Genomic DNA, 22,863 nt, shown 5'->3' with positions numbered 1-22,863 from the left:
CTTGAGTATTAAATATCAGCTTCATCATCCATCTTCAGACAACCGGAACTCCTTTTATAACATACAAAAACATTCTCATGTTCGTCACATATGCATCAAACATAACTCAAAACCATGTTGCATGGCATTATTCAATTCTAGCAAGTTAGACCACAGTAAGAGTCAAGGTGATTTCTATGGAAATGATGTTACAACCGCCTGCGATAGCAAAGCTTCATCATCAACCGGGCCCAGTGGGAAACTAAACCCAGGCCCCAAATTCCCAGATTAACTCTGTTGTTGTTTTTGATAATTTGATTCTTTGCAAATTTGCAGATTTTGCGCTGCAAAATGCAATAACAATTGGATCCTGCATTAGTACTACTCTTTTGGCCTTAATTTGTAAAGGAGCTGTGTGTCAACATCCAGCTGTAAAATCTTAATTATCTTAATTTATATTGTGCTAACATAGTGTATAATCCTAAATGTTTAATCAAACAGCTGTACAATAAACTAAATGACACAGAGAGAAAGCATTGGGATCGGGTGATATTCCAGTATAGGTGTACTGGTCGGCTGCTCTACAGTGAGCTGTGTGCACGGCGCTTTAGGGCAACTTGAAGGCAGCATGACTAATCTCAACCCCAAAGTTAGTTAGGTAAACATTTTGTCGAGTAGCAGAAGACACAGTGATAGATATAATGTCAGATAGTGTTCCAAAGTTTCAGTGCAAACAGGAGGATGTTGTGTGAAGTTTGAGCCCAATCTCATTAGTTATTTGGCATGATATGTGAGCATCACCTGTTATAGTAAAACCAGTAAGGTGTAAAGGCTCGAGCTCCATCAGGAATCGTGTTCCCCGTCTCCACTCTGGTTACAGTCTTCACTCCCTGTTTACTCCAATCTAGGCTTGGAACAATACGTCTGTTTGTTTGTGTCTCTCTGTGGAAAGAGAAGAGGAGGGGGGCAGCCAGAGAGATCCATTTCTTTGAGCCCAAATCATATCTATGTCCTCATATCATAAAACTAAACCTTGTTTTTTCTCTTCTAACCGCTTCCTCGAATGACAGAAAATAGCAGAGGTTATGTTGTTTGTGAGGCCTGATTTAAGCGGAACAAAGGCTTTCAAGCAAACCTCATACCTTGTTCTGTCGTAGACCCTCAGGCAGAGCAACCATTGCTAATCCTCTAAACTGAACCACACTCACTATCCTACTGGCCATGCAAGAGAAGTGGGTGCAGGCTATAATGTCATCAGAGCAGGTCACCCGAGAGTCCTTCAAATTACAACCAGTTCTACTCTGCAACCTAATTCCAAGGCATATGCACAATCCTGACTATCCTGTACATATCTCTGACTTAAACTGAGAGGGTTTCCTTGCAAAAGTGGACATGGGGCCCCCCGTGCTCTAGCTGTGGGGTTGGACGGAGGGCGAGCCGTGAGGGCGTCTGCTGTGTTCCGGTGTTCTGGGAAAAGGACAGTGCACACAGCTGCGCTCAGGGGGTAAATGTAAAACAAACATGCCTCACACATGCTCCCCCCTCAGCTGTTATGGCTCTGCTTTCAGAGATTCTCCCCCCTCCTCAATACACACATACACATTGCTCTGTGCCTCTCCCTCTGCTCACTTTCACAATGTCCACTGGCTCAAAGCTGCAGCCCCCATCCGCAGGGTCCGAGGCACAGCCGCACGGTCAACCCAGGAAGGCTTTTTAATTAACACTGAGCCATGTGGAGGCTGTGGAGAGCAGTATTGTGTGTCAGGACAGACGGGACCGTCTGTCTTCTAGTTGGTTTAATGTAGACTGTTCCTCTGCACAGTGCACACAGACATCGAGTAGCTCAGGTTTACACAATACATACTCACTCATACTCACTATTCCGTGTTAAGCTGCATTATTCTTAGACTGAAACATCTCCAGTAAGATCTTCCTCCAATAGGACCTGCAGACACACAAGGACAGTTGATGCAAGATTACATCAAAATAAAATGAAAGGAATCTCCTCCTGTATGCTGCGTAACTCTATCCCTGAGTGAGGAAGTCATCATCCATTTCCTCATTTTCTAATACTACTGAAGTCAGGCAATCAGTATAGGAGTACATTTGTGATAAATATGCGTGCTGTTGTGTGCATGTACATTTTCCGTGCATGCAAAATGGATTGAAGTGTTAAAAGACTCTTGGAAACGTTACTAATTAGATGTTATGTTTTATTTTGTGAGACAGTGATACAATTGTATTTCCAGAGTTATGTTTGAACAGCTTTTTCTCCCCTTGATATGTAATTCCTCTGAATTTAAATTTGGGTTTTTGTGGCTTAAAGCTGTCTTTTGAAATGTGTATGATTTAACTCATGCTTGTGTTACATTGTGTGTGTAATTAAAGTACAATAAGTTATTGCACTTCTATTCAGAATTTGTATTTTTCATTTAAATGTAGTACATCTTTGACACGGTTAAAAAAAAAACAGCAAAACACAGTACTGCGGTTTACAGTTGTAACTGTAAAAATTCCAAACTAGTCACAGTTTATATAACTCTTTTGCGGTGTATGTGAAGGACACACGCAGCCATTAAGTAAACATGAACCCAAGCTGTTGCCAAGCAATGCATTTCTGTTAAAATGGTCTATAGAAGGTACATTTCAGGTCATCAGCTAGAGACTCTGGTCGGCCACAACTTGTGAATACGTTGTCTGCTGTTGTTAAAACAATAAATCTTTAGCATCTTATTGCATTGCAGCACCCTGCCAAAATATTGTGTCACCCTTTAGTCACATTCTGAAATCACCACACATTTATTGAAAAGACACGAGTCCTGAAATGAGATCGCACAACCCGCAAGAGTATCACACTAATTTAAGTTGACAAAAATACGAACTGCGCCCTTTTGAACTGCTGACATTGAACAGGGTGGATTAGACCGCGTATATTAACAACAGGTGACGAGCAGGAGTGGAGCAGTGCATCGCCGAGTCACGGGAGATTTGCACCGGACGGTCACAGATTGGAGTAAAGACAGACTTAAAAAGGAATAAAAATCTCTCTCTCACTCTCTCACTCACACTCACACACACACACACACACACACACACACACACACACACACACACACACACACACACACACACAGTGAGACATTAGTGTGGCCTTTACTTATCATGTATTAAAAAGTCATATATCCACACACACTTCACAAAAGCAGTCAAATAATTTTAAACAATTTCACTGACCTTGTGAAAATAATAATAAAAAAGGCAAATAAAACCATCAGAGGGAAAGTTTAACATCGTAAAGACTGCATTGCTTTCAACGTTAAATTAAATACTGGAGAGAGACAAGTAGTGATAAAAGACAAACATGTACACACACACACACAATAACAGGAATAATGGAACATTTAAAACAAAGCAGTTTATACAAATTGTTTTGAAAAGTGTGGATTTGGTAATTGTCTAGTAATACACAGTACATTTCTTCATATGCATGGCAAACAAATAATTTATCCTATGCTTGTGAAGTGTTCATACACATAACTCATGATGACATGACTTATTAGCTGCATCAATTATCACTGCGATAGATTATATATATATATATATATATATATATATATATATATATATATATATATATATATATATATATATATATATATATATATATATATATATATATATATACATACATATATATATATATACACATATATATATATACACATATATATATATATACACATATATATATATATACACATATATACACATATACACATATATATATATATATATATATATATATATATATATATATTATGACAATGCAAGATGTTCCAGTAGCTCAGCATCAGTCTTTTCAAACCATTAATTAATATTTGTAAATGTTATATTTCTGGTTCCAGCTGGGCAATCTGATTAAAACAGAACGTATGTGAAACATTTACTGTACATTATCTTTGTTTGTATACTGTTTGTTATCACATTCAATTAACCAATAGACACAATCTACATAGATATACGTCATTGAACAATATATATGTATCATGTAAATTAAACATTTATTACTTTTAATACAGGACAGCTAAAAATAAAAATCCGGTCCATGTATGTCATCTGTTAAAGGAAGGAAAAAAAATCCTGGTTGGAGCAACATAAATTATGACTATTATACAGCACTGCTGTAAAATACAAATATTTACACTGATTCCAGAGCAGCTGAAGCCCAATGCTTTCAGCTCCAAAACAGTAACAGTGAGCGACCACAAGCCTCCAGTCAGTCAGCTTGTCCATCAAACATCATCTCAGGTTGACTCTCCAGCAGTTCATGTAACATTCATATTGGTAAATGTTTGATCATTCACTTTCAGCCAAATAAACAAATCGTTCTCATCACACTCATCACCATATAGCAGTGACCTCCATCATTTTGTCTTCCAAATTAAATCTAAAAATCAAAGAGAAAGTCACTTGAATCAAAAGGTGAGAGGCGCATGGACGCCTTTAGTCTGAATATTGGTGTCTTGATATAAAAGACAAAGTTGGTGAAAAATGTTGCAGAGTTTAGGCTGTGACGGGGTGCAAACATCTGTTACAGGCGGGTCAGAGGCTGCCGATGTTGGGGAAGCTCTTGAGCTTCTCTGGAAAATCGTCTTTATAGAGCACAGGGTCCGCGCGGTGTTCCACCACCTTCAGGGGCATCGTACCAAAAACGGATGCAAACTTGTTGATGCACTCAGATCTAGGGACGAAAACACAACTTATTTAATTTAAAAGCAAAACACTTTTTTTTTTAGCAGCTTCTGATTAGTAATGTTTGCATAAGTATTTATTTTATTAGATCTATATTTCCTGGCATGTAGAAAATATATCCAGTCATTGTTCTTGTGTGTATATTTTGTACAGGAAACTGGAAGAATTTAACAATAATTAAGGCGTAACATTCTTTTTTACTGTACGTCACTGTTAAATATTGCTTTTCTTTAAACAGTATTTTAAAAATTAAGTTTTTGCTCAGATTTTGTGTACCAAATTTAAATAGGATTTAAATACGTATTTACATATTCAGAATAAAACAAAGAAAGGATCAAACTTAAGACGAAGAGCTATAATAACTACTTCTGCACAAAACCAAAGTAATGTGGTAGGTGCAACACACGCAACACTGCTTTAGTTACAGACAAAAACAGAGGAACAAGATATTTCCAGTTGTACACACACACACACACACACACAATAAATAAATACATATTTTTTTCATATATTTCATTCATGATTTTGTACCTCTCCACCATGTGTGTCTGATCCAGGGACAGTCCATCAATGGCAGTGCACTCAGGGCACTTGAACTTCTTCCTGGGGGTCACCTAAACAGAAGCAGAACAAAGTCACACCAGTAATGTCAGTTCACTACAACTGTTTGTTAAACCTGAGCAGCCAAGACAGACGCGAATAAATCCGTCCAGTCTGATGAAATAAGTCTGTGACATCCTACAATAACTTTTGTTGAGCACAGCTTGTAGAAAAAAAGTCATCTCATCAGTGGAGTTGGAGAGATATATGGTGTATGGCTTTCCTCTGTCTAACCTCCATCACATCCAAACCCCCCACACATGCCTGCACCCAATGCTCTGAACCTGTGAATGTGTGTGTGTGCGTGCGTGGAGAAGAAAGTGACAGAGAGAGGAAGACAGAAGGGGTTGGTTGGAGAGAGTGGGTGTTTTCTGAAGGAACCTGATATATGGGAGATATGATGGGATGGTGGGAGAGCGGGTGCAGGCGTAGGGAAGTTTGCAGCTTGTGATTTGATGGCAGGGTGTGCGTGAGCCCCGGTGAGCTTAGGATAACATACTCAGAGGGGGAGTGCCAGTGAGTGACACCGAGATAAGGGAAGGTTAAGGCTGGGCTTTAACTCGGGCCCCTGCACCTGGGCACAGTCAGTGTGATGGGAAGGGGGAGTGGCGGAGAAGTCGAAGGGTGAGAGCTGATCAAACCCAGAGATGTCGGTCTGCTCCGTTAGGCTTCAGCCTCCCCTGCAAGCTCAAAGCACACTGGCCAGTCAGAGATATGAACGTACCTTTATGGGAGCTTTTCCCGTGATGTTAGCCACCAGGAAGTTCATGGCAATATCTTCACAGTTCATGTGAGCGTCCACCCAGTTCCTGATGTCTCCAGGCATCTTGTACGTGTACAAATAGTTGAAGTACTGGAATGGAAGCGGATTCAAAAGAACAAATGATTACTAGGTGTCATATATAAATATACTGCAGATTCATTATGTACAATAATGCAGACACTGTTTGACATGGTGACCCAATAGTATGTAGGAGGAACCACCGCACTAGAATTTGCTTTGAACTTAAGTGGGTGTTTGAGCGAGTGAGATAACCTTGCTCTACCTATGACACTCTGCTTGTCGATCACTGTAATCTTCTTCCCCTGAAATACTACACATACCTATAACAGAGGTCTGCAGGAAATTCTTAAATCCTTTCTGCAAATGTACTTTTTTAAATTCTATATCCAGATAAAATGGACCACTTCCTTTTCAAAATTGGTTCTGTGTGCATCATTACTAAGCACAAGTTCAAACATACAGTACACCCATGATGTGTGTGAAATAGGCATAGCACAAGCAGCCAAAACGTTTTGATTTCAGGCTTTCCCCCATGTCACCTTGTGGTAGAAGGCAGCTCCAGTTAGAACCATGGAGACCTCGTTCGTCCACTCCGATTCATACTTCCACTTCCCCATTTCATGGTCCCAAAGGTGCAGCCGGCCTGGGTAGCCCACCAGCCTGTCTGGGAACTCCCTCCATACCTGGAGCAGGACAGGAAACAGATTGTCATCCAGTTTCATGTGAATTGACCTAAAGGTGATAACTGATGTCTGACACTAAAACATAAATGATTAAGGGGTGTTTTAAAGAGAGTTTAACAATTCAAATTGTAGTCTTACATTTAAAAATATCTCTGAACGTTTTTGTCTGAACAAAAAAAATAATAATCACAACTGAGATATTTTCCGATTTGATCGGCTGAAATTTCTTCAGGTTTGACACCAGCAGCCGGTCTGATCATCTGGTTAGACGGACAGCTCCCCTATCCAGCCTACAATTCCATGTAATTATCCTTAAACTGAGCACAATTTTATTAAATGGCTTCTAAATGGATTCAGGTGAGTGTGCCTGGCTAAGTGGGGCCCGACAGGTATGTGGGCATGGAAAGCATCAGCTCTCGACCTGTCATCATTCCTCACACATCAAACACGTTCAGCAGGCAGTCAAATGAGAGCAGAATGAGACCGTAATCCCCTTGAATGACTTTAAACTCTGGGATCAACTTGAAATGGGTCCCTGCAATACATACCGTCAGGGGAAAGAGGGAAAGAATGGTCAAGGTTAAGTTTGTATTTTTTGGAATTTTTTTAATTTATTTTTATAAAGAGGGTCTTTTTCTCACCTCGTAGCCAAACTGCAGTTCATCAGATGTCAGCATGATGATGTCATCATCAATCGCTAGCACAGCTTCTGTCTCGATCTCGTCGTAGGGGAAGAAGCGGTTACTTAGCTTGTTCTCTTTCGTCCGCACTACTTTGAGAGGAACACCGATCTTTGGCCAAAGTGACTCTGTACGGAGGAAAACAATACAATAATAGCAACCGCATTTATAGTTTTGTACACAGAGATAAAAAGCTGAAACAATTCAGTCGATTAATCGGTTAAAGTGGCAAAAAAAGGAATTGGCAAAACATTGCTGGTTCAAGCTTCCCAATGCAAAGATTTGCTCGTTATATTTGTCATATATGACAGTTAGTTTACCATCTTTGGATTTTGGACCGTTGGGCAGACAAAACGCATTTTTCGTAGATGTCACTTTGGGCTCTGGGCAACCGTGATGGGCATGTCACACTATTTTCTGATGTTTCATTAACTTAGCAATCAATCAACTAATTGAGAAAATAATCAGCAAATTAATTAATTAAAAACAGTTGTTAGTTATATTCCTACATAGGTACATATATACATTATGTCACACTATAATGTATTTTTCAATAGGCGGAAAAAAATGTATAATGGCTATTTATAAATGTTGTTCAGCCTTTAAAAATGTGTCTAAAGTTGGGTGAGAAATTATGGTATTATTAACCACTGAAAGATATTTCAGATAAGTCTGTGCTGCCAGCGGAAAACAGTACTCTGGGAGTTTAACTTCACTGACTCATATAGCTAAGCTAACCTCAAGCATGTGCAAATCTAACCACACTACGATTCTTCAAGATCAACAAAGTGTTTTTTCAGGGGAGCATTTCAAACGTCTTGGGCAGTGTCCATGGCACGGACTGTGGCAAAGACAGATCACACAGAATGTGTCCCTTCATTAATGGGGTAACTCGGAACTGGCAGCGTATAAGAAGAGCTTCAGGTCCTGCTAACCACGTCTGAGGTCTCCTGTCAAAAGCTATTCTCGGTAAAACTGCTATGTTAAACGCCCAGAATTGCTTCTTTCACTCTGTCCATGTTGCCGTCATCTCTTCTTTTATTTCTTAAGTTGGAAAGAGACGGCAGGAATGAGGGTACTATAGGCTATTATGTGAATTTTAAAACTATCTCGGCATGGGTCAAAATGCAGATACAGTTAATTCTTCTGTGACTTCTCCAACTGTATTCAAGAAGCAACTAAACTAAATTCCATTTTCTTGCAAACAGAAAAGGCAATAATGCTATACTGTGTAAAAAATAAAAAAAACCTTTACAGCCTTTTCTTTAAGAAACAACAAAAGGACCTTAGGAGCCTGTAGACACACCAGATCAAGGCATGGTGCGAATGGGGAACTCGGCCTTCATATTGGACTGAGCCCCATGAGCCTGACCCGTCAATGGCCTCCAGTTAATTCTAATAGGTCACAAAGCTCCAGCCAGGCGCCTCCGATGCCTCTAATGAAACGGCAACTCACAGCCACGAGAGAGCACTTCAAAGTCGTCTCATTACTTCATTACATTTGCTAACTCTTACAGCAGCAGGGCCGATTTAATTCCAGGTCTAGAACAGTCTTCGTCTGAGTTAAGCAATCAATGGGGAAATGCACGATTGCCTTAATTGCCATATTAAGGCAAATCATCTGAGCACAAGGTGTAATAAATAACAACTAATAAGAGCTTACTATGACACATCAATGATGGACTACAACTGATGATGAACAGAAACGAAAGACAGACACCTAAACTTAGTGTATATTCACAACCATATATTTTGGAAAGCTTCATGAACTTTCTTATTTTTGATGATAATGTGTTACACTCACCCTCAGGAGGACTCTTGTTCTGGTTATTCCACACCACCAGCAGTTTAGCCAAGCTAGGCACTTTAGAGATTTCTGTGATGACTCGGAAGAGACTCTCAATGCGATCGTAGGTCAGCACCACTGCAGTGAACCCAGGTGCTCTTGGTGGGATAAGTGGCAAGAACAGAGGGCTGTTCACACTGGACCACTTCTACACAAGATAGGAAACAAAGAAAAACACAAACATCTTTTTTCTTTCATCCATTTTCATTTCTGTGGAAAGCTACTGCAGAGCTTGCCTCACGTCCCCTGTGTTAACCCCGTCTGTCATAATTTCCATGATTTTATGCACCATAATAGTGCTTCACTGGACGGTGAGGTCACATGCAGTAATTTCCAGATTGTGGTTTTTATTATGGAGCAAAACTCATCCAATAATGTATGTCAGTAGTTAACAGAGGCCGAGCACAGAATGCCAAAAGCTCGCAGTCAGAACGCCAAGTAAGGAAGCCACAGGTGGTTTGTCTGATGGCATGTGTACTAAATACTAAACTTCAAAATGTTAGAAATTTAGAGTTTAGTGTGCAAACAATAACGTTTTTGTTTACAAAATAATGTTTCCTCAAGCTAAATAAAAAGACAAACTGGATCTCTCATTTACAAGCATGTGCTACTCAAACACTAGCAAATATAGGAGCACCAGGGTTCACGCTTGATAAACTTCATCAAAGGCTATACAAATGTTCCACCCTGGTTACAGTGACAATCTGAGAGGAGCAATGAGAGCATATCTAACACAGTAACTCTGTGGGCTTCTTGAAGTACATATAAACCCTGTTTCTCTTCTGGGCCAAGGTGATTATGTGGCTCCTTCCAAAGCATCAACACAAGTCTGTCAACAGAGACACAGCCACTGCCTTCATCAGTGACTCCATCACCAATAAAACATCACTTTACTGGCAAGTGGAAACTTCCTTGTGGCCATTCTCACATTGTCAAACAAGCAGGCGGGGAAATAATTAAACTAACACTTATACCCAGTACAGATGCATTTAAACAGAATAAAGAGGTTAGAGACCACTTAAGTAATTTGTCAAACTGAATAGATTAGATGAAAAGAAAGCCGCAGCTCATTATGTCACAAACAGATCTGAGGGAGTGAAATGTGTTTTTTATACTTTGACACAAAAAGAGAAGAAAATAGGAATTTTATTTGGTTATTTGAACTGCTTAAGTGGTTCCTTGTTATGTTAGGGGGATGCAGATTATGAGCAAGATAAAATTAAGATCTACAAAGTATTCAAATTGCCTTTATCTATCTGTCCTATCCATCTATCCGTAGAAACACTCCCACTGAAACCAAATACATTTTTACATTAGACGTTACCACAGTCACACATAAGTATTACTTATGTACACAGATCCAGAAGTATAGTACTGGTAGATTATATCTAACCTTTTGATTTGAAACTCAACAGTGCAATCAAAGTTGCAACCCAAGATACAGTATCATCACCATCAGTATTAGGACAGAGATGTGGTTTTTGTATTATCTTGGCTCTATTTCAGCCAACTGGTTTTCAAAAGAAAATTACTGAGGTTAAAACTGCTGAGTTTCAGTTTTCAGGGTATTTAAAGTATTCCCATCTATAGTGGGTGAACAGTGGAAATGGTGAAACATATACATGTGACTTTGATTGGTAGCACATCACGTCCATCACGCAGCAGCAAGTGTTAGTTTGCAGCTTCATGTCACCGACGTCCATTGAAAACTACTTGTAGCCTGTTGCTTTGTCCTCCTTAGTGCGAACATAGCATAATACACTTTATAGTACATGGTTAATCAGTATTAGAATGTAAACACCCTCAAAATAAAGTTGAAAGTCAACACTTTCTAGTGTTAAAAACGAATGTGCAGCAGAAGAGATTCAACACTTTTAAAATCTAAGATTGTGATCAAATAAGACTTTCACATGCCCAGGAGCCAATCACCAAAAAACATTCCTTTTTAACTCTGTGATGCTTCGATTCATGTACTGTAGACACCTAACAAGTATGCCCACTACCTACAACTCCAAAACAAAAAGCAGCCTGTCCTTTATTTTGAACCCCACCCCTCCAAAGGCACTAGCAATCCTGGGAAATGTGCTTTCAATTACCAGCCTAAAGACTACAGGAGGAGAGGGGGGGAAATGTCTGCCTGATTTATTTAGTGCTCTGCGCAAGTTCTTCTCACCATCCATTCACTGAATCCATCGAGAAAACACTTCATCTCCTATCTCAGGCTAGAATGGCCAAAGGTCTGTACCCCGACACAATTAACCTCCTCTGGGTCTGAAGAAACCTTGAGACCCGAGTGGTACTGATGGATTGGACACTTTGACTTAAGTGGGCAATGTCAGGTGTAACTGCTGATTAACAACCTACAAACAAACAAAGACTGCTAATTATCTTCTCAGAGAAAAATAGACAACCGTGGTCCGCTTGACTGTAAATCTATTACTCCTGAATGACAAACATCAAACAACACCCCTCAGAGCACTGCTTGTTTACTCCAACGCAACATGATTGGGACTGCCATCTAAAATTAGCAATTTAGTGGATCTACTTATACTAAGATACTTGTAGACATTTGACAGATGCAAAGACGCTATTATCCATGCACACACATGCTCACATGGACCCGCCTCTACCCCACAGACTGTGGATGGAAGAGACTCTAGATCAGACCGTACTGATTAACAACTCCTGAGAGATGATCGCCCAGCCAAGCTGTCTGCAGCCACAAACTCCCACAACCACAGAGATGCTAAACACACACACACACACACACACACACACACACACACACACACACACACACACACACACACACACACACACACCATTCTTCACATCCAGCATACTCTCTACAAACACATGACTCAGACATACAGGAACTTATTTTTTACCACAATGGAGGCATCCTCCTCGAGCAGAACTGCTGACACAACCTGGCAGCCTCAGAGCTAGCTGGGTGTATACCAAACTGTGAAGAGCAGCATGTGTGGCGCTTCAGAAAGACTGAAGGCATCTTCTGTCACTCTTCCACAGAGGCTTCGATTTACAAGGCACAGGAGAGTGGGGAAGCTTTTGTGGCACTGTGAGCATCCGCATGGTCAAAGCGCCATCCTGGATGGGTTTTATTCAGATTTCTGCAATAAAACGTCTTCTCGGAATACAACAGTATAGTAGAGCACACAGATTGTGTAGATGATATAGTGGTACGTTGGAAGAGATATAACTCAATAGAAGAGACTTCTGAAAGACAACAATGGAAGGTCAGGATATATAGTCTGAGCAAGAATAGTCTTGCTCAATGGTTTACAGTTACAAATACTTGAAAAAAAGCACATGAACATCAGGTCTCCGCAGTTACATACCACCACGGGTGGATTGTTCCACTGCTCATAAGTCCGTGCAGCATAGGGGTAGATGCGATCATTGATGATCTGGAGCGTTGTCAAACCAATAGCCTTCATGGAGCTGAAGTAGGCCTCCCAGAACCAGCGTGCCTGTGGACAGATGAGACAGACATTTAACAAAATGTATCTTTCTGCCTTAACCTTCAAAGAGAGGCAGAATTATATAATTGCATTGATTTAAAAAAATGACATGTGTTTTTTTCATCAAAGTGACAATCTTTTCACTTTTAAAACATGTTGCATACAGGTGCAACATGTCTAAACACTTATTTAATAAAATCCTACATTCTAACTTTTTTTTAGTTTTTCATGGAACTGTTGATATGTTGTTAACGCTTATATAACAGTTTTTCAGTCACTCAGTTTATGCTGTGGAGTACCGTCACTACATGTCAGAAGAAGTCATAGCTGTAAAATCCAGATTTTCCCCTAGTCAAAGTCTTTAAAGACAACTTTGTGGCCCTCTTCAGCTTCCTGACCTTCAACAACTCTTCCTCTGAAGCTCTCTAAAAACTATTTGGACTGTGCCCATTTTGTTTCAGCAGATCTCTGATGTGAAAAGCAGACTTTAATGATAACTGAACTCTTAACCCATAGCTTAATGATATCACATTGGCTGCTGGAATACTCAACTCCACCCGTCCTCATTCAAGGTTCACTTCATAATTTTATAGGACTAATAAGATGAAAAAAAATACCTGTATATTGAATTTGTTTATATGTGTTAGGGTTGAGATGCAAAGAAGAAGAAATTCTAAATCAATGACAATTCCATAGGGTTCATGAATTCTTTCACTTTTTATACCATAAAACATGAAAGTTACAATGGACTGATCCACTTAGTCGTGCTACTGACCATGACGTATGTGTCTTGCCCCCGTGCCCCCTGCAGGCTCCTATTCTAGTTAGAAACTTCAAGGGACAGTTCGGAGGAAAGAGAACCCTATAAGAGTTAATGACGCTTCAAACAACACTGTCCCCTGCCAGGAGGCACCGTGTTACACTGACCCGACTCCACCCCACCAGCTACTCATTGACCCACAGTTCTGGAGGAGAGGATGTGAATATTTAAGAGTGTGTGCGTGTGTGTGTGTGTGTGTGTGTGTGTGTGTGTAAAGCACTGAGCTAGATTTATATCTCTTCCTATTGCAATGAAACAGCATGTACTGCATTATTGGCTTATGTGTGCCGCAAACAAAGACCACCCGTAGAGGCACATGAACATGTGACCGTTGTCTACGTCTCCCATGTCTAAGTAAAAGAACTGGGGTCGAACAACAACACAAAAACAGCATATATTTTCATAGAGGGGGTAAGGAGAATCCAAAAAGACTTTCTAATCTCAGGGGAGAATCCCAACGGCCCGTAAATCAACCAGTGATGAAAGTTTCTTTTCTGACTGGGGGGAGGCAGAAAGCAAAATGTGCTGGCCCAAAGGCCCATAGCACCACCTTCCACCCTCTCTCAGCGCCTGCAGGAATATTTATGAGCATGGAAGAGACAGTTTTCTACGAGAGGAAGAGAATCCTTCTACTCTTCCATTGCCAGCACCCAGCTTCGAGTCTACATTTTGTTTCCGTTTGATCTACTGACGAATAAAGATGTGTAGCAGCAAATATAACAACTCTGACTAACCAATCAAAATGTATTTCACCAATAAAAAGGAAATTACCGGTATGTGTAATGCAAACTGTAATTATAAAGCTGCTACAAATATTGAGAAACAATGCTAACAATTCCAAGAGTCATGTCCAACACATATTCCTCTGCAAGCCAAACAAAATAGAGGTCCGATGTAACGCTTGTTTAAAACACAAATTATCTTCTCATTTCCTCCTAGTGGAACGAGTACCACTCCAAAATCATTAAAATATAAGGTCAAAGAGATGATCAAAAACAATTAATATTACAGTAGTCTGCATCACTTTGTTTAACTCAGAGGAAGTTGTCAAGTGCCTGACAGATGATTCAACCTTTAGACCTGAATTGGTGAGCTGTGGACAGAACCAGGTAATCATTAGTGTTTTTGACTTAATCAAAAATAGCAGTGAAACCAGGTCTGTCTTAACTCCGGCAAGTTGCTCACTGGGAATATTGTTGTTCTCAAGATTTATTAGCACTTTCCTTTTAACTGTGATCAAAACATCTCTATACTCACATACACAGACAAGTGAGTTCACAATAATAACCTCGTCTCCCAGGTGTAAATCAGTACTTATCAAAAAGGGATAAAATATAAACTAGCAGGACTTTGGGTCTAGAGGACCACGATTGAAGACCACAGCTTCAGCAGCAGGAGTCATGTGGAATTATAGCCTTGGTGCTAGTTAGACGCATGTTGACTACCTCAATGACATGGTGGAATGTAGTAAGTCAAATTACTCAAGTACTTAACTGTAATACTTAAACTAATTGCAATAAAGTGCAATCTTTAGGCACTTGTACAAAATTCTGCTACTTATACTACACTACATCTCAGAGCAAAATGTTATTTTTACTTCACTTGTTACTTTTTGCAGATTCTGGTTAATACAAAAATATAACTAATATTGCACAACAATCAACTAATGAATTATGTATTATTATAGATAAATTAACTGGCAGTAAAGTAGAACTATAGCTCAAGTATTACCAGCTGCAGAATTGGTGATGCTTACATATTGTGTCAATAATTATAATACAATAATATAGTTATCATTCTTAAAATGGATTTTTCTGCATGATGAGTACTTTTGGTACTTTAAAGGTCCGTAATACAAGATCAGGAGCATTTCGAACAGTGTTAACATGCGGGAGAACCGGTGGCTGGATGCTATGCTTCCAGATAACACCGTCTGTTGGGACGGCTCGCTCAGCTGTAAGTACAAGTGTGCTTTTAATCAAGTAGTAATTTTGAATGAACTTTTAATTGTAACTGAGCTTTTGTGCACTTATTACTACTTTAATTTAAGTAAAAGGGAAAGTTTAAGAGAAAAGAGAATTTCTTCCAACACTGAATTAGTTTGTGTGGCTCTAAACATTCTGCAGTGCAACAAAGAGTTACCCCATGTGACTATTTACACTTTAGATCTCATAACTTTGGACAATGAAGTTCTGGCAAGTCTGCATTTGTGAAGGTAAGAAAAGAGGATATGAATCAGGTGGAGGCCCCAAGTTGGTCGCTCAAGGATATCAAATATGCAACCCTCAATTAAGAAAATGTTATTATATTTTTGAGTGATCAAAAAGCAACTGACACCCATCATCATCGTGGCTGGCAGTTCAGTTCTGTCGGAGGGGATTAATGGAAAAAGAAGACTGGACTGAAGAAAAGCAGATGGCATTTACTGTAAAGGAGAGGAGAGTAGACCGTCTTGACATGTTCTATAAATCAGCTGCAGCCAGTGTACTGTTCTGCATGGTGGATTGCTGGGAGGATACTAAAACGTTGAACCCATCTTATATACAGTATGCTAATGAAATAACCAATTAAACTATTTAAATAAAGGTCTGTATTGTATGTGTCCTATTTTGAGGATATGACCACATAGACAGCTGTTTAGTATGTGGCCTTCTAAAATGTGACCAAAATGGATGTATTACATCATCTTCAAATTTGAAAATTAGTTCTCCTGACTACGGATGGAAGTTCAACTGTGCTTTATCACAGTTTGTCCTGTTCCTGCAGGATGAACTAAAACTGCACTCCTTACATATCAATATAGTGAATTAAAAACACACTTGAGACTTTCCTAATACAATTTCTTCAGAGCAGCAGTTTTTTGTTGATATTATAGGTAAGTTAAAAGGAGTAACTATAATTTTTAGGAAAATCTTACAAATAAATGATGATATGAGTTGTTCATTATATGGGTTTTCCTTTCAGCAATTACAGGTAGATTATTCCTAGTTTTACATTTGTAATCACAAAAGTCATACCACATGGGAACACAGGCAAACACATCATGAAAGCAAAGGCTGCTGAGCCCTCTGTTGGCAAAACTAGTGAAATGCATCAGCTTAACAACATAAACTACAGAACATACATCCTTGATGAGGTGGCCTGTACTAATGTCTAAGAAAAATTTGATATAATTTCCATTCAGAAATACATTTCTGTTCCTGCAGTGTGCTTTAGGATCTTAAAGTTGAGAAAAACTTCAACATGAAGTATTCAATTAAGCCAAACAAGTAGGATGCAGGCAACTTGATTTTGTAACAACTTGATTTTTTTTCCTAGAAGACGCTGTTTAGATCACCATTTTGTTCCCATAATCTTCCACCATTGTTTACTGTAGGTACAAAAGAATCGTATGATTATTCTTTTTTCAATACTCAGAGAAACTACATCAGAGAAAAATCCTATATTGTGGTATACCATTAATTTCACTAAATTAATAGAAAAATGACTTCTGTGGAGAAACCAATTCAATCCATTTGCAGAGCATCGGAGCAGCCACAGAAGTACTGGAGGACTATATCAGACCAGTGCTACCAAGTTAGCAGAGTGAACCCTTTTGGTGTAATCCAACCCTGAGCTCGTCTGGACAAATGGACTAGAGTTGATACAAGGAAATGAGGAACAGCTGAACAGCTACACTTCTCTCAAAGCTGCTCTCACTTTTGTTTATTGTGGCTCAATGCAGATATCAAATGAGACAAGGACGTGAGCCGTCTTCAATGCATTTCACTAAAGATAAAAATCAACATAGTTGAGTCTTCTGAAAGCGGTTTAAAATCTAGACTGCGCAAAGAAGGAAATTACCAAAAGTAAGGGTGGTATCCACATTTCTGTCTTTTGCACATCACATAAAATTTGTTTTGGCTTCCACTGACTTGCTTGGTTGGTAAAAGGTACTGGCACATCTCACACATGACATGCAAGTGATCTAACCCTAGTGGCAACACTTCTAACCTCAACGTTTGCCTAAGAGACATTTTCTCTTCCCCACATTACCTGTCTTTGCATCTCTTCGACTTGTCTATGAGGCACACTCTTTAGGATGGTGTACATCTCCGACAGCTTCTCCTCTGGAATAACCACAGATGCCCTGTGCAGAAACAGAAACATTCAATTTGTGAACCAAAAATGGCAGACTGTCAAATTAGTTTTTTCAACTGTTCGGTGACTTACCTTTTCCAGTCGAGTACTTCAGAAAATGGCAGAATGTAGGAGTCAGCAAGGATGACGGGGACACAGCCAGCTTGCAGCACATCACTGAGGGCAGCCTGTCCCAAACGCGCACCCCGCAAAACCACGCAGAATGAAGACTCCTGTGGAGACACATTGGGAGCAAATTCTTAATGGGACATGTGATTTTCTATTGGACATACAAACTAAAACCAGGCTCTATCGACTCATGTTCACAGTTGGAGATGTGTTCTAGAGCGAAGGAACATTTTCAGAAACTTTAACTGCATTAGTTTGAGTTCCTGGGTTGTAATTCATACAGCATTGATTATGTCTATAACGAGCACTAGTTGTTGGTGGCTGACTTTTTTTTTGCCATCAAATTTAGGAAAGTTGTGTATTTTAAACAACTACAGTGTATCTTGACTAGAGCTGCAACAACGAATAAAAATCGATTATCAAAAGAATTGGCAACGAATTTCATGATCGATTCGTTGTGTCGCGCGATTATTACGCCAGTCAATATGTTGTTGAAAAAAAAAAAAAAGAGCAGAGTGAGACGAGGAGAAAAGCTGAGGTCATGATCTTTGCAAAATAGAATATCTTTGATGTGTCGAGTCTTGGCCAATCAGCGTTAACATGTCGACAGCGTCTTCATTTCCCTCAAACTTGTTTTTGATGAAAGCTAGTCAGCTTGCTATCACGTTAGCTAACGTGTTTGGGTTGTGTATTGTCGTTAAAGTTACTTTATGTTCTGTTACAGTTCAGTCTTGCTTGTAAAAAAACGTAACGTGATGAAACATGCCGTCACCCCCCGGTCTGGTTCAGTTCACGCTGTCACTCGTTAACGTTAAACCGGCACACCGGCGGATCTGGCTGCAGGTTTTTTTTTTTTATAAGAGACCCAGAAGGAAATAGTTTAAGGAAGAGGACGCTCTATATGCAGCGCAGCTTGATGCAGGGCTGAGATGAAGTGGAGCTGTAGCTGGAGGTCAAAACAGACGTGAGAGGAGCAGTGCAGCTTCCCACTGTTCCAGTGTTTCATACATAATGATAAAGCAGAGTATGCTAAACACAGCCTCTGCTCCAAGGAGATCAATTACAGTAAAAATGGCTCACATTTGGCAGATGTAAAGCATACATGTGTATGTTTTTAGTGTTAGTCCATTTTAATTTATTTTTTTTAATTAACAGCTCAGGGATGTTCAAGTAGCAACCTGTTTGTGCTTTCTGAAGATGTTTTGCACTGTCAGTTCTGTTTTTGAATAAAGGGTTGGAAATTAATGCTTTTTTCATTTTTAGTTTTTTTAATCTGATTCATCGATTAATAAAAAATAAAACGATTAATCAATTATTAAAATAATCGTTAGTTGCAGCCCTAATCTTGACCCTGTATGACACGGTTGTAATGCAGTCGTGTGTCCCACCTGCAGGATCTGCGGGTAGTCGTACACCTGCCCCTTGCAGCAGCGTTTTCGTGCAGAGGCGGCACCCTGAGAGAGGTTGCTACACTTGTCCAGGAGGAGCAGCGCTTCTCCATTTTCTTCCTTCAAGCGCTCCAGTTCAGCACGGTACTCTCGGTGGATAGCAGTTTGAGAAGACAGAATGAAGTAGCGCCGTGGCCTGAGGTAATGTAGACAGGAGATATGCAGCTGGTTATCCTACTGTATATTGTCAACTTTAAATGACTCCTCGATCAAGACTAGCCGAAAGAGTATTGATAAACCACAATTACGATATTTGATTTAGATATCTATTATAAATATCACAGATCATTACGTTCCCATGGCACACTTTGTGTAGAAAAGTTGTTGATGGATAACTTAAGTAAAGTGACTGTAATCTGGTCATGATGTGATACACTAACAAGATAATAATGTGTAAGATGTGCTCACCCTGGTTGTCTCTCAGGCAGCTCAACATCCGCAGAGAGGGGGCTGTAAACTGGAATGCTGACATCATAACCTTGTCTGTAGGTCCATGTAGAGAAACCGCCTCCAGCCAGCAGCGCTCTGAAATAAATGGCCCTGGATTGTAACAATGTTTCAACACTTCGGGGATTTCAAAAGACATGACCTGCATGAACATCATTTACAACACAAACTCATGCATTCATTAAATTGCTTCCAATGAAAACTTTTGCTACCAACAATGCTAATGTGAGACAAGAAGGGCTCAGTGCTTTGCTTAATATATTCCACTTGGTGTTGAAAGGTACTTTGGATTCTGTTCTATTCTCAGGCAAGGTGAATATAAAGTGGAAACACACTGTCAGTCACACACCTGGTTCTGATGAGGCTCCATGTTAAATTGACTCCAGCTGAATGAGCCAAGGAAATTCCTTACAGCTAAAGATGGTGTTCATTGCCTCTAGGATGTTTCAAAAACTCAACCTCTTCCATCCTCAACCATCACTATAGCCTACAGGAAATCTTGAGACACATAAGGTCTTAGCTGGCAAATACAGCCAGATTTGAAACATTTCTTCGAGGCCTCTTGAGAATATGTTACATCTTAATTGTTAATATATAAAATCCATTGTACTTTGAAAATTCATTTAATCTAGCCAGGAAACAATGATTTATCCTTTTGATTTCTACCTACAAGAGGGAAGGTGCTGACAAGAATCCAGAAAACATTCATCTTGACAACATGCTTCCGTCCTCTCTGGTGTACTTTTAATATATCAGTTTGATGACACTGTTTTGGTTAATTAAACCAGTGATTCTCAACTGGTGGGTCCTGAAGATGCACTTTTGGGTTTTTAATTAAAATGCAGCTAATTGAGTGTAAAGGGGGAATAGTTCCCTCTCTAGCATCGTTTTGGTTTATCATTAAACTTATTTTTGTGTTGGCATACATATTCTGTACTCTCTCAGATTCAAACTGCACCATCTTTTCATTCAATAAATTTGAGAAGTTGAGAATGTTCCTTTGGGTCGCGGCTTGTCATTCAGGGGTGATGGTGGGTCCTGGAGCCAGACCAGTTGCCAGTTTGCTGCTTTAAACTAAATATGAGATCAATAATACCAATATGTGATTTTTGTTAAGCATATTTTCATCTCGATTATAATGAACACATTCTATAATATTAAGATGGCTTTCAAGATGTACGGTAGGTAGCTACCTGTCTCTGGGCACATCCAAAGCAGTATTGTAGTCTGGAGGGCCTCCGGGTAACATGTTGAAAAGTAGGTGATTCATCCCTTTGTCCCATCTACCAAAACGTACACAATATTAGTGCTGGAGGAATACATTAATTAACAGATTATTTGAAAAGAAAATTGAATTGGTGTTTTAAGCAATTATCAAACGGTCACTTGAATTTACTTTTTCTTTTGTAATGACTTGCTTTTTCTATTTCATTGCCTTGTTTATTAAAAACATTCTATATTTTGGAATGTTGGCCAGAAAAGAGAAACTTTTAAACATCACTTTAGATAGAAATTTCCCATAAAAAAACTTAAAGTTTCTGTCACACTCATATACATTGTTAAGTGACCATAGATACATCTTTAAGGAATTAAAATGCTACATTTGAGATGGAACATCAATGACAACAACACAGATATTCAAATAATTTGAGAGTGAGCTGTACATAAAAAAGGGCTAGCAAAGGGCAAATGAGAGAAATTCTACTGCACAGTTGAATTGGAGCAAGACAATAATTATTTTCTAGTGTAAACTTTTACCTGGGTAGCATTGCCAGAGCCTGGGCAGTCTCTCTGATACGCAGGGAGTTCTGGTTCAGCACATCAGCAGATGGGATGAAAAGACAGGCCCTGGTGACGTCGTCAGTGTAAAAGTCACTGTCAGAGATGGCACTGAGCAGGTCATTGTACTCTCGAGACAGTCCAGTGCTGCTGATGGGAACCCCCAATTCATCCACAAACTTCTGCAGAGGGTAGATGTACACCTACAAAAGAAACATTTTAAAAAATGGGGTATCATTTCAACAAGGAAACACTTCAAAATACAGAAACAATATGCTTACTTAAGGGTTGTTTTGAGAGACAGTTACCTTGATTCTGTTTTTAGGATTGTAGCCACATCTGTACACGTCAAAACAGGTGTGCATGCGACAACTGAGATCCCCCCTCTCAGGAATCGGACTGGAGACAGGGAGGCGGACCAGAGGTGCCTCGTGAACACTGCGTTTATCAAGAGTCCAGTCCGATGCGGACTCGATGGAGTGGGGCCAGAACTGAAACATCCCGGTGGCGATGAGGCCAAGCAGCACCACAGAGAAGAGTGTGATGTAATATATGCGGTGCTTGGTTTTCATCCGCGGGATGAGAGCAGGGCCCCGCGAGCTGTATTTCCCTGAGGCATACATGGCTGACAGACAGACCAAAAGATCAATGCCAGCTCCTGTACACCATGAAGTCTCTCTGTGCACCTAATGTTACCATGGGAAGAAAAGGTAACGTCATCGTTACTTCAGAGAGTGATGTACAACGTTACGACCACGGGTACGCCCAAATCTCGTATAAGTTAGCTCACATTACTCATTCACAATGAACATTGGTTTAAATTACTCTGATTGCAATGTCTTTGCTGTCAGCGTCACGACTAGCTAGTTAGCTTAATGTAACGATACAATACTCGTATGTTTGCAGATGACAGGAAGACTACATATCAGCCATAACGCGAGGGAATAATCCAACACATTGAGGAGCTCAGTAACTTAATTGCAGCAGCGATGAGAGTGAATGAAGGAAGTTGACTTGGCTCATCGCAGCTCACGTAGGAGCTAAGCTAGCTAACGATAGCTAAACAAACCAGCTGTGTAAACGTTCACGCTAAGTTGACTCACTCGCGTCAACTGAAGTAACTAAACGTGATAAAACCACCGCAGAACAGCACAATTCAACAGTTATCGACACGCGATTAACTCACCGAGGCGCCAAACAGAACGGGGCTTGAACCGTCGGTCTTAATTCATGTTCATGGTTAGAAAACAGGCTGCATTTGTAAACACAGAGCTAACGTTAACGGGAGCGCGACGGGGACCTTTCGGTGGAATTA

The 22,863-nt window shown here is 39.8% G+C and overlaps 1 protein-coding gene across 1 annotated transcript; it reads right to left on the bottom strand.

Moving 5' to 3' along the window:
• Window positions 1-3,811: 3,811 nt before the first annotated feature.
• On the bottom strand, window positions 3,812-22,171 carry ext2 (exostosin glycosyltransferase 2; the record flags this gene model as incomplete). Its single annotated transcript, XM_079216400.1, has 14 exons — window positions 3,812-4,720; window positions 5,263-5,345; window positions 6,056-6,184; window positions 6,655-6,798; window positions 7,440-7,606; window positions 9,283-9,472; window positions 12,684-12,815; window positions 17,662-17,755; window positions 17,839-17,978; window positions 19,263-19,458; window positions 19,731-19,847; window positions 20,963-21,052; window positions 21,528-21,751; window positions 21,857-22,171. 14 exons carry the CDS (start codon window positions 22,169-22,171, stop codon window positions 4,582-4,584), a joined length of 2,160 nt encoding a protein of 719 aa, XP_079072526.1. The 3' UTR covers window positions 3,812-4,581.
• Window positions 22,172-22,863: the final 692 nt, after the last annotated feature.

This window comes from Taurulus bubalis (assembly GCF_910589615.1).
Source record: "Taurulus bubalis genome assembly, chromosome: 4".
NCBI classification, from domain to species: Eukaryota; Metazoa; Chordata; class Actinopteri; order Perciformes; family Cottidae; genus Taurulus; species Taurulus bubalis.
This window is presented reverse-complemented; position numbering and strand designations above follow the sequence as displayed.